At 38.8% G+C, this 16509-nt stretch overlaps 2 protein-coding genes across 4 annotated transcripts in view; both read left to right on the forward strand.

Moving 5' to 3' along the window:
* Nucleotides 1-5838, forward strand: part of LOC117950209 (very low-density lipoprotein receptor-like) — a 20977-nt gene extending 15139 nt beyond the window's left edge. For all 3 annotated transcript variants that reach the window (XM_034881006.1, XM_034881004.1, XM_034881005.1), the window contains exon 13: nt 5655-5838. In XM_034881006.1, the coding sequence (XP_034736897.1) occupies nt 5655-5690 (36 nt within the window). In that variant the 3' untranslated portion in view covers nt 5691-5838. The remainder of the gene's footprint in view (nt 1-5654) is intronic.
* Nucleotides 5839-15215: 9377 nt separating this feature from the next.
* The window catches only part of LOC117950580 (N-acetyllactosaminide beta-1,3-N-acetylglucosaminyltransferase 3-like), a 7181-nt gene continuing 5887 nt past the window's right edge, over nt 15216-16509 (forward strand). Inside the window, exon 1 of the mRNA XM_034881720.1 lies at nt 15216-15370. The gene's annotated coding sequence lies outside the window, so the exon portion shown is untranslated. The remainder of the gene's footprint in view (nt 15371-16509) is intronic.

Below are 16509 nucleotides of genomic sequence, written 5' to 3' on the forward strand. Positions count from 1 at the left end.
CGTTCCACGTCCCCAGAGCCAGCGTCTGCCGCCCGGGTCTGGTCCGTCGAGGCCCCTGACCTTCGCCGCCACCCATGGCAGCGCACCCGACCCCAGCGGGGTCCTCCCACAGGTGGTGAGCCCATGGGATGGAGATGGGGGTGCCACGTAGCTTTTTCGGGCTGTGCCCGACCGGGCTCCGTGGCAAACCCGGCCACCAGGCGCTCGCTGACGAGCCCGCCGTCTGGGCCTGGTTCCAGACGGGGGCCCCGGGCTTCCTCCGGGCAGGGTCACTCCCTCTCTACCTCGGTCTTTCATGGGGTTTTTGAACCATTCTTTGTCTGGCCCCTCACCTGAGACCACTTTGCCATGGGAGACCCTACCAGGAGCACAAAGCTCCAGACAACACAGCCCTCGGGTTCATAGGGACACACAAACCTCTCCACCACGATAAGGTGATGGTTCCCCGGAGAGGTCATCTAACGTGCTATTAAGTATCACGGGCCAATAACTGTATAAATAACGACACAACGGCGAGAAGAAAACCTTGTAACATATTCCGGGATTCACTTTTACTTGAAATTAGAAAAGAAACGTTAAAATAGGTATCAAAATTATAGATGGACTGGGTAACATTAGCCACTGCCGTCGGTATACTTTACCGAGAAGCAGAAGAGGAGCCTGCGAGTGAGGAGAGCCAGGAGGAGGATAGAGGAGGAGGGGATATCCTATAACAACAGCGGTAAAAATAGTTTTAAATATCTTACAATTGTGGACCTGGCTTTCCTATTCCATTGCTGCTGCTGCAGTGGTCTGTCTAAATGTGGGGCCAGAGGGGTCTGTCTAAATGTGGGGCAGAGGGGTCTGTCTAAATGTGGGGCAGAGGGGTCTGTGAGCTGACTGACCGGCTCGCCAGAGTCATTCCCGGCTGGCGTAGCAAGCTCTTTCCAACTCCGAAGGCTTTTTTAATTCACCATCAATTTTCGTTGAACTGCCTATATTCAAAATCTACACAGCTGATTTCTCGCCTTAAAACATCCCAAAAATGAATTTATTGATTTACTAATTGACGTAAATTGTGACAACTGTGTACCGGAAACCATACGCGCTTTACACCCGAATTGAATGTTGGGATACCGCCCCGGCCAAGTTCACACAAGTCACCATCCGATGTATCCTCGGTAAAATGGGCGTGTCAAGATCACATCCGGGGACTTTAAGCGTTCTTGGCGAAATGCTAACTTGTGTATTGGGTCAGTACTTTGGCCACCAAACATGACGTTTCACAAGAACACAAGTCCATAGAAGAACACATATTGAGAAACGCCCCAGGTTTTATTCAAAATCTGAAGATTGTTTGGCTGCACTGTCAATAGAATCTAATCACACCACACCCACATAGCTCTGATGAAGGAGGGGACTCTTTGAGTAATGTGAGGACATAAAGTATGTTGATGCAGTTTAGTAAAGAGAATGATTTATATCAAATCCTTAGCTCTTTTAAGGTCTATCCATAGATGTTTAATTGTGTTGAGGTCAGGAGATTGTGAAGTCCAAGGCAAAACCTTCAGTTTACGGCTCTTGATGTAATCCACCGTGGATTTTGAGGTGTGTTCATGATCGTTATCCATTTGTAGAAGCCAGCCTCTCTTTATCTTTTTCACAGATAGCATCAAGTCCATCCAAAATTTGCTGAAATTTTATTGAATCCATTTTTCCTTCTACTTGTAAAGTGTTCCGTGTGCCACTGGCTGCAATATAACCCCAAAGCATGATTGATCCACCCCCATGCTTAACAGCTAGACAGAGGTTCTTTTTATTAAATTCTGTGCCCTTTCTTCTCCAAACGTACCGTTGGTCATTCCGGCCAAAAAGTTCTTTTTTAACCTCATCGGTCCGCAGAAGTTATTCCCACAATGCATCAGGCTTGTCGATGTGTTCATTTGCAAACTTCAAATGCTGACTTTTGTTGTGACGACCTAGAAGAGGTTTTCTTCTGATGACTCTTCATGGATCGAGCAGTCAGACGTGGGTTTTGACTTGCTTTTCTCACAATCCTGCAAGCTGTTCCATCTGATATTTATCTTGGTTGTCCAGATCTTGCTATAACTTCCACTGTTCCTGATAACTGCAATTTCTTAGTCACATTCCAAACAGAAGATGTTGGCATCTGAAAACGCTTTGCTATCTTCTTATAGCCTTCTCCAGCTTTGTGAGCGTCAACTATTTTCATTTTCAGTTTTTCTAGACAACTGCTTAGAAGAAGCCACTGTGCTGATTGTTGGGGCATGTCAGATTAGTCTGGGCATTTAAAACCTCAAGATTGACGTCACCTGGTTTTTACAGACAATGATTGCAAACAATCCATGACACTGTCAGGTCTCATGCTAGAAACTCTGCAGGGTTCCCAAACTTTTGAAGATTCAATTTTTTTTGTTTTCTGTTGTGTAAAGGATGGAAATAAAATCTAACTTTTTGTGAGTACTATTCTTGCTAGCACTGTAAATTGGATTCTGAACATCTGCTAGATTTGGAAGCCACTTAGGCACTGAGACCGAGAGATACTGAATAGCATTAGCACCTTCTAACCCTTCTTTCAACCTGACACTGCAGATATTGCATCTTCGTTTTCTGTCCTACACGTGTGACAGCTTCACCTCCATGGACAGCAGTTAGCTTCTCAATGTTGTCAACCCCCACCTGTTGAATCTGAGCAAAGGGTGTCTCAAAGTGGTTCAAGGTTATCAGTATTGCTGCGTTGTGCTGCGCCTTTGTTTGCTCTATATCAAACACACAGTGGTAGAATACCAGAGTTGGAACCATATAAAACAGGTATTTGGCAAAGTTGGGCCAGGAGCTACACCTTAAGCTGCCGTCTCTGTCCATCCGATCACTCTGTGGTGAGAACAATCCTTAAAATTTGTAAAACATGAATTAGAGTACACACAGTGGTTGAAACTGTTTGCAGTCGGTACTGTTATTTCTCGCAAAAAAACCTGTTGGATTGTGAAGAATTTTCTTATGATTATAATTTCTCAGACTCTCTGTCACTTGTTCGAGCCGGAAAACCACCAATGTTCTGCAATGGTGTGAAGCTGAGTAGGAGCTGTAGTACTGCAGGTTCTTAAAGCAGCAACCACAGTTATTTAAGATTGTACTGTGGCTAGGTGCGTGGAAAGATTCACTCGGAGAGCAAAGTTACCAATTTCCAAGCTAGGTTATTGACAAAAATAGGACCAGTGTGTTGCCAATGCCATTGCCGTTTTTTTTTTATATCCCAGTCAGTCATTTGCGATGCAGCAAATAGTTGTTGAGAAGTTTAGGAGATGCTCCAATTGTGTTCCAGCTTTAAAACAAAAAAAAGATGGTCAATAAATTTGTTTATAAACTATTCTTAGAACTTGTGATGAACAATTTTGCTTTTTGCTAAAATCCTGTAGACCAAATAGAAGAAAAATAGTACAAGATGTAAAATATATATATAGTGAGGAAATAAGTATTTGAACACCCTGCATTTTGCAAGTTCTCCCACTTAGAAATCTGGGAGGGGTGTGAAATTGTCATCGTAGGTGCATGTCCACTCTGATAGACATAATCAACAAAAAAAAATCCAGAAATCACAATGTATAATTCTTTAACTATTTATTTGTATGATACAGCTGCAAATAACATTTGAACACCTGAGAAAATCAATGTTAATATTTGGTACAGTAGCCGTTGTTTGCAATTACAGAGGTCAAACATTTCCTGTAATTTTTCCCTGCAGAAGGGATTTTGGCCCACTTCTCCACGCAGATCTTCTCTAGATCAGTCAGGTTCCTGGGCTGTCGCTGAGAAACACAGAGTTTGAGCTCCCTCCAAAGATTCTCTATTGGGTTTAGTTCTGGAGACTGGCCAGGCCACGCCAGAACCTTGATATGCTTCTTACAGAGCCACTCCTCGGTTATTCCGGCAGTGTGCTTCGGGTCATTGTAATGTTGGAAGACCCAGCCTAAACCCATCTTCAACGCTCTAACTAAGGGGAAGAGGTTGTTCCCCAAAATCTTGCAATACATGGCCCCGGTCATCCTCTCCTTAATACAGTGCAGTTGCCCTGTCCCATGTGCAGAAAAACACCCCCAAAGCATAACGCTAACACCTCCATGCTTCACAGTAGTGATGGTGTTCTTGGGATGGTACTCATCATTCTTCTTCCTCCAAACACGGTTGGTGGAATTATGACCAAAAAGATCGACTTTGGTCTGATCTGATCCCATGATTCCTCTGGATCATCCAAATGGTCATTGGCAAACTTAAGACGGGCCTTGACATGTGCTCGTTCAAGCAGGGGAACCTTCCGTGCCATGAATGATTTCAAACCATGACATATTAGTGTATTACCAACTGTTACCTTGGAAACGGTGGCCCCAGCTCTTTTCAGGTCATTGACCAGCTCCTCCCGTGTAGTTCTGGGCTGATTTCTCACCTTTCTTAGGATCACTGAGACCCCACGAGGTGAGATCTTGCATGGAGCCCCAGTCCGAGGGAGATTGACAGTCATGTTTAGCTTCTTCCATTTTCTAATGATTGCTCCAACAGTGGACCTTTTTTCACCAAGCTGCTTTTCAATTTCCCCATAGCCCTTTCCAGCCTTGGGGAGGTATAAAATTTTGTCTTTAGTGTCTTTGGACAGCTCTTTGGTCTTGGCCATGTTAGTAGTTGGATTCTTACTGATTGTATGGGGGGAACAGGTGTCTTTATGCAGCTAACGACCTCAAACAGGTGCTTCTAATTTAGGATAATAAATAGAGTGTAGGTGGACAGTTTGAAGGCAGACTAACAGGTCTTTGAGGGTCAGAAATGTAGCTGATAGACAGGTGTTCAAATACTTATTTGCAGCTGTATCATACAAATAAATAGTTTTAAAAAATCATACATTGTGATTTCTGGATTTTTTTTTTAGATTATGTCTGTCACAGTGGACATGTACCTACGATGACAATTTCAGACCCCTCAATGATTTCTAAGTGGAAGACTGTCAAAATAGCAGGGTGTTCAAATACTTATTTTCCTCATTATTTATATATATATATATATATATATATATATATATATACACACACACACACACACACACACACACACACACACACACACGTGATTTAAATGTGCTGATAAACAATTGTTTGACAATGTCGGTCGGTCTAGGCTGAAACCACTATTGGATGAGTTTTCATGAAATTTGGTACAACTAATCTGATGTAATTTAAATAAAAAACCAAGCACATAATGTAATCTGAAAACTGCTTCCCTTGTTAAAAAAAAACCAATGCAACTGATCACAGCTGGTATTCTGTCAACAATGGAGTGCAATGGAAATTTCTAAGTGACCCCAAACTTGTGTGTGTGTGTGCGCGCTTTTACGCTTGTGTATATACATATATATTATCCTTAATTATTTAATTTTACCAGGAGATTGAATGATAAATTATATGGTGTTTTAACACACAGATACAAAACATCCAGTATGAGTTAGACTTTATTGTTTATTGGCTTCTTGTTATTGAAACATCTGTTTTTCTTCAGAAGCACGCCCGTAGTTTCCTGGATAAACACAACTTGACCGACTCCCATCAGGTTAAAGGCTTATTGTGGTGCATTGTGTTGACTCTGACGCATGCTTTCTCTGCCGACAGGAAACTCTGTTTAAGCTGGACTTGGACGGTGAATGAAGACGGTGCAACACAGATGGCCAGCTGCCTGGTGCTGTCTCAATCCCCGCAGGGACCTCAAGGCTGACAGACGACAACAAACTTGTCGTCTTGTCTCAACTCCGTGTGCAGTTTAAGAGAAATAACCCGGTGGTAAATATCACAGTTTAGAAAGTGTTACTTTCAGTTCTTGTGTCTCCAGAATTCCTCTTTAATGATGATGATGTTTGCTTATATTCTATAGAACAAGCCTACATCAAATTTTTGTGCTTTAAATATCAGCACGGATGAACTTGTATATTTTGCCTTATTTTTCAAACCCTTTTATATAAAGCATTTTCCTCTGTGATTCACCAGTTATGTTACAACTGTATCTCAGGGGAAATGTGATCTGTTTAGATTATAGCTGAAACAGTTAGTTCATTTATCGCTTAGTCGATCGAAAGAAAATGATTGAACGACTATTTTGATTATTGATTATAAATTATTTAAGTAAAAGCATTGAACATTTTCTGGTTCCAGCTTCTGCTTTTGTTTTCTCTTTTGTGAGAGTAAACTAAATATATATTTGGATCTGACAACAACAATCAATTGGGAGACATTTTTTCACAATGTTTTGAGATTATACAGATCAATTGGTAAAAAGAATTGTGAGAGAAAATGCTGAAAAAATCTAGAATTCTTTGTCTTTGAATGTTGGAAAAATGTTTTGGTGCTGCAATGGGAACAAATGTATTTTGTTTTGTGAATTGTCTCCTGGAGGTTTGGTCTTGTGCTCAGAGCCTGGTTAGTGTTGGAGTGAGTGTTTGGTTAATTGAATTGCTTTGTTCTTTTGTCTTATTTTAGTCTCAAAGAAACTGTAAGTCCGTTGGACTGATACAATCCATCGGCAGCAATTGAGATATCATTCTGTAAGTGTGCCCCATCTGCTGAGTTGTGTGTGTTGGTATTTATTTTTAAGAATGTGTTTTATTTATTTTTGAGCAGCATTACACCCATTTGCACCATGGATACAAACTGTAAAATGCTGTATATGAATCAAATAAAGTAATTTTAGTTTTACTACATATATTATCTAGAAGTCATTGGTAGATGTTAACTCCTCTCTTTCCTGCACTAGAATAGTCTTAGAAATCTCAAGTGCGTCACAATGACAGAAACAGAAATCAGTAGTTGATAAAACACTGTTCAAACATAATGAGTATCTGAATGCAAAAGGTGGTGAATAATGAGAACACAAACAAAACAAAAACAATCTGGATCTTTATCAGTTTGTACTGCAACAGATTGTCTTTGATTAATCCCCGTGAGCAATATAACGGGTAAAAAAAGAAATCAGGAAAGGTTGTACTACAAGAATGAATCATACTCCGTTTGCTGTTATTTTATTATGTCAGAGACTATAGGAACATATTGTAAGTATAAGACCGAAATAAAATTAAAATTGTAGCAACCCTTTACTTTAAGTCGCCCTATATAGTAAAACAGTTATACTGTTGAATATGTCTTCATAGAGAAGTTATAAAATAATTGCTGATAAATTAATGACATTAATTAATTAAGACTTAAAAGTGTCTGCATACAACTACATTGTAGTGCAGCATAAACCATTTATCTAATGTTTGTGTACTTTTTAAATGATATGTCCTGGGACTTTCTCATATGGTAGGAGATAATACTAGATAACATTTAAAACCCATTATAAACAGAAGGCCATATGTTAAAAAAACAACAAAAAACATTACATTTGAACCCCACAGCTCGAAACTCAATTTTCAAATTTCATGGCAATCCATACAGTAGATGTTGAGACAAAAATAGTATGCCGATATTGCCATCTTTAGAGCCATGCTGCTTGCGTGGCACAAATGTATTACACTGATGTAGTCTGGGGGGACAAATGTATGGATGACGACCTGCAAAAGTTGTGACTTTAATACATCATAAGTTTGATTTGAAGATTTGAACAAAACACGTTTTTAATGAAATAGAAAACCTAAAATCAGACTGCTGTGACGTCATCAAGCTCAAAAACTTAACAAAAATAAAATGTTGTTATCCATGTGGTACAGATGTCCAAGAAGATGAATTAAGTTTTTACGGTTCCATTTCAGTTTTTTTCCGTTTTGCTACCTTTTTTAGCCAGAATTGTAATCTCAGTGAGTCGTTTCTGGTTTAAAAAGAACAAACTCATTAAATAGTCTCTACAGGATTTTGTCTCAGCTTTTGATGACTTCCTGTAGCTTTGTGTGACATTTTAAAGCTCTATAAAACTTGGATAAAGTGTGTTTTTATTCTTACTCATCTAAAAATAATACCAAATGTCAGTAGGCAAAGAGTAGCTTGTGGGTGAAATTGCTGTCTGTCACCCCCCAATCTCTCTCTCCCTTTCATGCCTATCCACTTTCACTATGATATCTCAAGGGAAAAGTCCCAAAAAATAGTCTTTAAAAAAAAAAAATGAAATACATGAAATACTTTTCATGTAAAACTACTTGGGCCATATTTAAACAATACTAGAATAGGAATGGACCATGGTTGAACCTAATTGCCAATAGCTGTTGAGTTTTTTTCAAAAATAAATTCCACGCTATTGATTAAAAACCAAACCAAATTACCACAGGCACTGAATCATTTTTAGACAAAGTTAAGACTTATGAGAGTAGCACGAGGAAAGGAAAGTAGACAGGAATTAAAAGGTAATTTATAAAAGGACTAACAAAAAAAACAGCGAAACCAACCATGTTGAATATCCCCGCAGGGATGAATAAAGTATCTTCTATTCTATGATCATCATGATGACCCTTGCTGCTGTGCGTACTTCAAAATCCTTAAATCAACTTTGTTTCCTAACCCTGCCTTCTACCTGTATTAACTACTTCCTAGGGAAACTTGGAAGGGCACTAATGAGATTAAATGGATGAAATCCTCTTCTGCCCACCCTTGGATGTCATAGTCTGATTGATCCAAGTGTTGTCTGCACAGTAACAGTCTCCCTGACTCTCTGGACTACAATCTCAGCCAAAACGGAGCCAGAAAGAAAAAAAAAACGAGCAAAACTCCTCGACGATAACTCTGTACGCAGGAACGAGTTCTTCTTTGACCGTGACCATGACTTCATCCACCACATCTGTCCTTTCTACACTAGTGGAGTGCTGTGGGTCATTCTGGAAATGGGCCCCTTCAACTTTGAGGAGGAGATCAAATACTGGGGCCTGAGTCTGAAGGACACCCGGCGCTGTTGCTGGATGATGTTCAAGGAGAAGGTGGACAAGGTGAAGGACTACCCGGTGGACAGGGAGCTGTTGGCTGAGTTAGAGGTGAAGTATGGGGGACAGAATGGGGGAGATCATTATCATTGTGTTCTCTATCTTTGACTATTGTTTTGCCTTGTAACCAGTCCTAACATCAATGTTTTTGAAGAATGGACTTAACTTTGTGGACATAGTGGCAGTTGTGCCTTGTTTCGTTCAGATCATCTTTGAAACCTTTACTGACACGGAGAACTTAAATGCACAGGAAGATCTTAGGACATTCTTTACACAAAGTCATCAAGCTGCTGTGAATCTTTTGGATTTTGAAGCTGGCTCGACAGTCCACTACATGAAAGCATTTGGGGTTTACGCTGCGGCAATGTTACCAGTAAACCTCTTGCATTTTACTCTTCATTGCCATGGGAATCTTTACTTTCTCTGTCCTCCTTCCTTCGAGGGAGAAACTGACGGACCTCCTATTATCAGTCTCCCAGATGCCTGGTGGTGGGCTGCAGTGAGTATCAGAATGACTTTATCTTAGACCTATTGTAGTCCACAAGCATACACCAGCTTTAGAAGACAAACGTGATTGAGTCGACAATAGTACCACTAAGCAAAATAAACTAATAGGGAAGTAAATGTTTCTATTTCAACCTGACACCACAGCAGCTTGTTTCATTGGTTACAGTCTCTTAAGGCTCTCTTTTGCGGCAGAAGTTTAGCTCTATGGTGATTGAATCCACCTGCTTTCATAAATTGTCAGGCTCGACGATTATATATTTGGGTACTAAGTACTATAGTTAAAATGTTCTTTAAAGTGAGGGCCAAAATGCAGGCAGGAGAGAATGTTATGGATTTATTCAAAAAAGAAACCAGGCATACAAAAAGGAAAACAAAAATCCCGGAACAAAGTCCCAAGTTAAAAAAAGGGAAAAACTCACAGGGAACAGATACCTTAGGGAAGAGAAAAAAATCCAAAGCCAAACACCTGGAACAGCAATACGCACAGACAGACAAAACGATCTGACAAGAGATGAGGGGAGCACATACACTAAATACACAGGGTAACGAGATAAGGAGAGGCAGGTGAGAATCATGAAACTAGCATATTTAACGAATGAAACATGGCTTAACATAGCTTCACCTGTTCATCCTGGCTTGGCAAACGTGCAACCGATTAAGCCACTATGAGTGGACCACACTAAGTCAAGCTGCGCTTTTTCACTTATCCTGGATATCTTTATTCTACTTTCGTGCAACAGGCCCCAGGGAGAAAACACTAAAACAACAGAAAACTGGATAAAAACTGAAACCATCACAACTATTCCAGGAGCGTGGAAATGTAATTACTGTAAACTTTAAATACAGTAAACCCTATCTTGCCCCCACTCTCTTGCTCTTAAGTGGAGAAGGAAACACAATGATTTATAATACCAAAAAATGGTTTACATGTTTGTTAGTGTACAGATATCCCATAATGGGGAAACTCTTGTCCTACAGCAGCTCAAAAGAAAAAATTTACACACATACGAATAACACAAATACACATTAAATAGCCGTGAGAAAGAACATACGGAATGCATTATAAGAAATAGAAAAAATATAATTAGTTTAAATAATAGTAATTATTCAAACATATTTACACAATAAACACCCTTGCATAAACAGACCGTATATGTAGTGGCGAATTGTCTTCAGATTGAACAAAACAAACTAAAAACTCCACAGCTACTTAGGCACCGAAGGAGTGAACCTTACGCAGTGATTAAAACTCTCATTGTCCAGGCAGAGATGGCATTCTGTGAGGTTTATTAATCACATTTCTCGTCATACAAACATTTCACAAAAAGGATCAAGGGCGTCTCTAGGCTCTGTTACGCTGTAACTCTGTAACTCTTTAACTCTTTTAAAAAACCATCAGCCCTCCCCGGCGTCTACCTCCCACATACCTGTTCACCCATACATGTAGACCATATATGTAGATTACACATGGTGATTAAGGCTGCCTGGTACCTTCAAAACAAAAGCACTAAAAATAACCCAAATAAAATACTAATGATAAATGAATTTACGTAGCTGTATAATTCAAACAAAACAGAATCTAAAGAACTAAAATAATTATTTATAATATGTTACAAAATAATGAACAGCTCCAACAGTATATGTACAAATATATACAGATGAGTAAGGTGCAAATGAATAGAAATGACATGTAGCACAGCTGAAGGTGACAGAGTAATAAATTAATAAAGATGCATAGTACACAAAGTAATTAATTAATAAATATCCATAGTAATAAATCAATATACTGTATATAGTAATGAAAAATTATGCATAGTTCTTTATAGTTCTTGCAATAGCTCTGTATTGGGACACAGCAACAACAAACATCCCATGCTTCGCCAATTTCCAACTTAAGAAGAGAGTGGTTTCGTGGTTGTATAGAATACAGGACAGTCCTCTTTAAAGGTTTCACCTAACGAGCTGTTGTGCAACTTTAACATCCCCTTTCTTTGCAAAAGTTATCAAAGACCTTTGTTCACAACGGGTGGACTTACTTTGCTTCTTCCGCAATTGATTAAATCTTTCCAGTTACACCAGTTTGGCAGCACACATTTAACATGTGTGATGTGTTAGATACAGATCATATAATCTGACGGTAATTCAAAGTACAAAGAAGAAGTCAAGTTTATTTTGGCACAGATGTAGCGTTACTTTCATTCCTACTCCTCGAACAGATAGTTGAGAACCAAAGAAGAAAGGTTTGGAGGAAGTGATAATGATTTTAAGCCATTTCATTTGCGTGTCAAAAGGTTTCTATTCAATAACTTGTTATGGTTAAAAAAGGATGAGTACGAGGAATATCGCCCCAAATTGGTCAGACACACTCAGGTCGCATCAACACTAACTGTTTACTCAACTTAGACCTAAAACTTGCCAATTGTAAACAAGTGCCTGTAAATGATGGAAACACTTCAACAAAGTAAATATTTCAAATGTTCAAGTGTTAAAAAAGTGTAAAACGCTGTATGGTGTACACTCATGTTTCCTATCCAGGGACATAGCACAATATTCTGCGTCCTGTAGAAAGGCAATTTCTCTGGGCCCCTCCCCACATTGACAGCTATTCATTCTAGCATCTCTTTGGGCCCTTCTCACATGAGGGCCCTAGATACTCAGGCCCATTTTTTCCCCCCAGTCCGACGCCCCCATTACTATCAATACTGTTATGTACGGTATGTGAAGTGATCCTTGTCTATCATATGAATAAGTAAAGCACACTGATGAATTGCAATTGGGTATTGAACTGTAAACAACTGTCAGTGTGTAAAGACTCATCATTACACTGCAAAATCGGCAATACAGATACCATAATATTAACCATTAAACATTAAGTTCTATAGTAAAAATCAACATTCTGGTTTATAGATTTGTCACATGGTGGATAAGTCCGAGTTTTTAGTGTGTGTTTGTATATATGTTTAATTTTATATAAAAATCTTTTTTTACATTTTGTCATATGTTTCCACAGTAAGATAAATCAAAGACTGTGGGACTAGGTTGTCATATGTGATAGGAAACACCCTGCTTAAGGTTTCCTCTGGAAATCTGCGTACATTGAAAACATTTCCTGTGATCTCACAACCTGCTAACCATTAGAGTGGATACAATATTAAATAGAATTAATGAATGATTTGGAGATGAAACATGACATCGTACGTCAATTTGTATCTATTCCTAATTGTAATACTACGGCAAATATGCATAAAACGGTGAAAGTGGCTATATGTCAGTTTCCAGCAGTGACAGATACGGCCCACAGATCAATATGTGGAAGCCAGCGAGGGACACAATAAGTACTATTATTACAATGTTCATCGAAGTGATGACCAAAACGCAGGGAAGAGGCAGGCAGGAGAGTATGTTATGGATTTATTCCAAAAAGAAACGAGGCATACAAAAAGGAAACCAAAATTCTAGCAACAAAGTCCCAAGTGAAAAACTCACAGGAAACAGAGACCTTATAGGGAAGAGAAAAAATCCAAAGTCGAACAGCAACACGCATCCAACAAGAGATGAGGGGAGCACAGACAATAAATAAACCGGGTAACGAGATAAGGAGAGGCAGGTGACAAGAAGGAAACAGGTGGAAGACGTCTGATATTCACATGGGCGAGAAAACACAGGAAGTACAAAATAAAGACAAGACAAGACAACGATCAGACTTTAAAATAAAACAGGAAACAGAACATACAGACACTCAAGGGGAACACAAGACAGAACCCACCACACAAGACCGGGGGCCTGTTGCACGAAACCTGGATAAGGGATTAAGCCGGGATATTCAAGTTATCCTGGATGAATTTAGCTTTGACTTTGTTGCACGAAACCAGATTGAATTAAACTCAGCCAAGTAACCATGGAGATTTATTCTTTGTGGCTAGCCTGGTCCAGAGCAGCCAGGGTAAAATTAATCCTGGAGTCTCATGTGTTAAATCAGCTGCCGCTCTGATCCGAAATGAAAGCGTTTAAGTTATTCCATTGTCTTCTGCATGTGTTCCGATTTATTTTTATTAACATGCAGTAGCTATTTGTCACTATCACATAAAAACAGAAACCTCAAACTAGCATAATTAAAGCACAGTGTAGCCTACAACTTTGTAAAAAATGTGGAGTGAGTAATAGGCTAAGTAGATATTTTTACATCCTTACACATTCAGTCGGTCAGCTATAGTCTGTTGGGCCTTTTCTCTCCGTTTGTTAACAGTTGTATATCCCTTTCTGCATATTCTATGCTTCACCTTTTCGTTACTTTTCATTAGACGCTGCTGCTCATTGGGTCAAACATATGCCGCATGCATCTTCTTCATTTCTACATCAATAAATCTGTGATCGATACCTTGGTCTATTAAAGAAAGCCGTGAACGTGCACTTATCCCAGCTATCTACACCTGGCTTAACATAGCTTCACCTGTTCAACCTGGCTCGGCAATAAACGTGCAACCAATTGAGCCGCGTTAGCGGATCACACTAAGTCAAGCTGCGCTTTTTCACTTATCATAGATATCTTTATTCTACTTTCGTGCAACAGGCCCCAAGGAGAAAACACTAAAATAACAGACTAAAAACGGAAACGTAATTACTGTAAACTTTAAATACAGTAAACCCTATCCCGCACCCACTCTCTTGCTCTCAAGTGGAGAAGAAAACACAATGATTTATAATACCAAAAAGAAAACGGTTTACACGTTTGTTAGTGTACAGATATCCCATAATTCTTCTCCTACAGCAGCTCAAAAGAAAAAATGTACACACATCAGAATACCACAAATACACATTAAATAGACATGAGAAATAAAAAACTGAATTAGTTATAATGATAGTAATAATACAAACATATTTACACAATAAACACCCTTATATAAACAGACAATATATATACTATACAAAGATATACAGATGAGTGAGCAGCAAATGAATAGAAATTACATGTAGCACAGTTGAAGGGGACTCAGAGTACTAAATTAATAAATATGCATAGTACACAAAGTAATGAATAAATAAATATGCATAGTAAAAATATACTGTATATAGTAATGAAAAAATATGCATAGTTCTTTGTAGTTCTTGCAACAGCTATATATTGGGACACAACAACAACATGTGAAGCATATGCTTCAATTTAAATCTTAAAATGAGAGTAGTTTCCTGCTTGTACAGAATACAACACTGTCCTCCTTAAAAATGTCTCCCAACGGACTGTTATGCAACGTTAACATTCACTATTGTTTAGGACTTGCTTCCTCCATATTTGTTGAAATCTTTCCAGTTACGCCCGTTTGGAAGACAATGAGGTCAAGTTTTTTTTGCCACAGATGTAGCGTTACTTTCATTCCTATTCCCCAAACATACAATATTAAATTGAATTGATGAATGATTTGGAGATAAAACATGACATTGTATGTCAATTTATATTCATTCCTAATTGTAATACTACGACAAATGCATAAAACAGTTAAAGTGTCTATGTAACTTTCTGCCAGTGACAGAGACCGCCCACAGACCCCGGGACGGTAAGGTCTAAAAGGAAGTTTTATTGCCACTGTTGCACCAAATGCTTGCTTGTGGGAAATTGTTTTTTTTGTTGTTGTAAATTATAGAGTGTGTTCTACACCTAGGTTCTCTATCTGAGAAGTGTCCAGAGGTAACGGTTGCTATTGTTTGATAATTTGCAAATAACACCAACTCGAAAAATCTAATTTAATTGTTCCTTGTTCTTCGTCGTGGTGACATTTGGGATCCATCAGTCACACAAAAACCAGTGGAGAAACCGAACCGCCCAGCAGGCGGACGGCAGACCGGAACACAGAGCCATGCTGCACACTGGACTTATCGATCACCTCTAGAGCTACAGAGAGACACGAAAGGAACTATTTCCTTTTAACGGTAGGCTACGTAAACTTTTACGAACCAACTTCATAAAATGCTGTACATACTGGAGCTTTTTCAAATTGTCCTACAAGTTTCCGTATTAAATTAACGGAAAACAGAATTCGCGATAACCGATAGTCGCTGCATTAGACCGTTTACATCTAATTTGGATACTTGATTGATTAACAAATGACAGATTAACATCAGGTCGGAAAACAACACCTCACAGGAAAAAAAGTGTCCATGCTTGTCTTGTTTTTGTGAAAGCGTTTGTTTTATTTATTCTCTTACGTGAGGCCTGATATAGGGCTATATCACATGCACTGTGGGTATTGTGTGACTACGACCATCTTTGATGTGTCGAAATGGACGAATGATTGTGCTCTTAGAAATGAAGAATATTCTTATTCCATATGGTTCAAAGCAGTTGGTGATGTTAAGTAGACTACTTAGAATATTTAGGCTAAGCAGGAGTAGGCCAACTATAAAGAAGCATACTATAAAGAATCAAAAGTCGTTCTGCGGTTAAATTTCCCCTGTTGCTAATATTATATAAACTATGACATAATTAGACTTTTAATACTGATACATCAGTGTTTAAGCAGCATCTTACAGCCTTGACTACTTTATAAAGGAAAGAAAACTGAATAGAAACTAAAAATGAAGCCTTTACATGTTATTGCAGGTAATCTAATAATCTGGGAACAACAACACGTTTGTTTTGTTTTACTTTACTTTATGTATTTTAATTATATGAAGTATGTGCTGTTGACTAAGAGCCAAAAACTAATCAAATACAGGACTTGATCCGCACCCTTGTTTCAGTTTAAGTGACACTTCCTGTTTAAAAAAAAACATCATCACATTCTCACAAGAACCATAGTTGTTGGGGTGTTGTGCACTTTTCTTCAGCCAATTCATTATACTTTATTTCAGGACAATGACATTTTTCTAAAAGAAATGTTGGAAAGTATCAATTATTGTAAATACATATTATAATATAAGAAGTCGCCTAGGTCAAGACTGAATACTTCCCTTGCACATACGTACATATATACCAGTATTCGCATACACATACGGTATACACTCACCGGCCACTTTATTAGGTACACCTGTCCAACTGCTCGTTAACACTTAATTTCTAAGCAGCCAAT

Source organism: Etheostoma cragini, chromosome 9 (assembly GCF_013103735.1).
Source record: "Etheostoma cragini isolate CJK2018 chromosome 9, CSU_Ecrag_1.0, whole genome shotgun sequence".
Classification (NCBI taxonomy): domain Eukaryota; kingdom Metazoa; phylum Chordata; class Actinopteri; order Perciformes; family Percidae; genus Etheostoma; species Etheostoma cragini.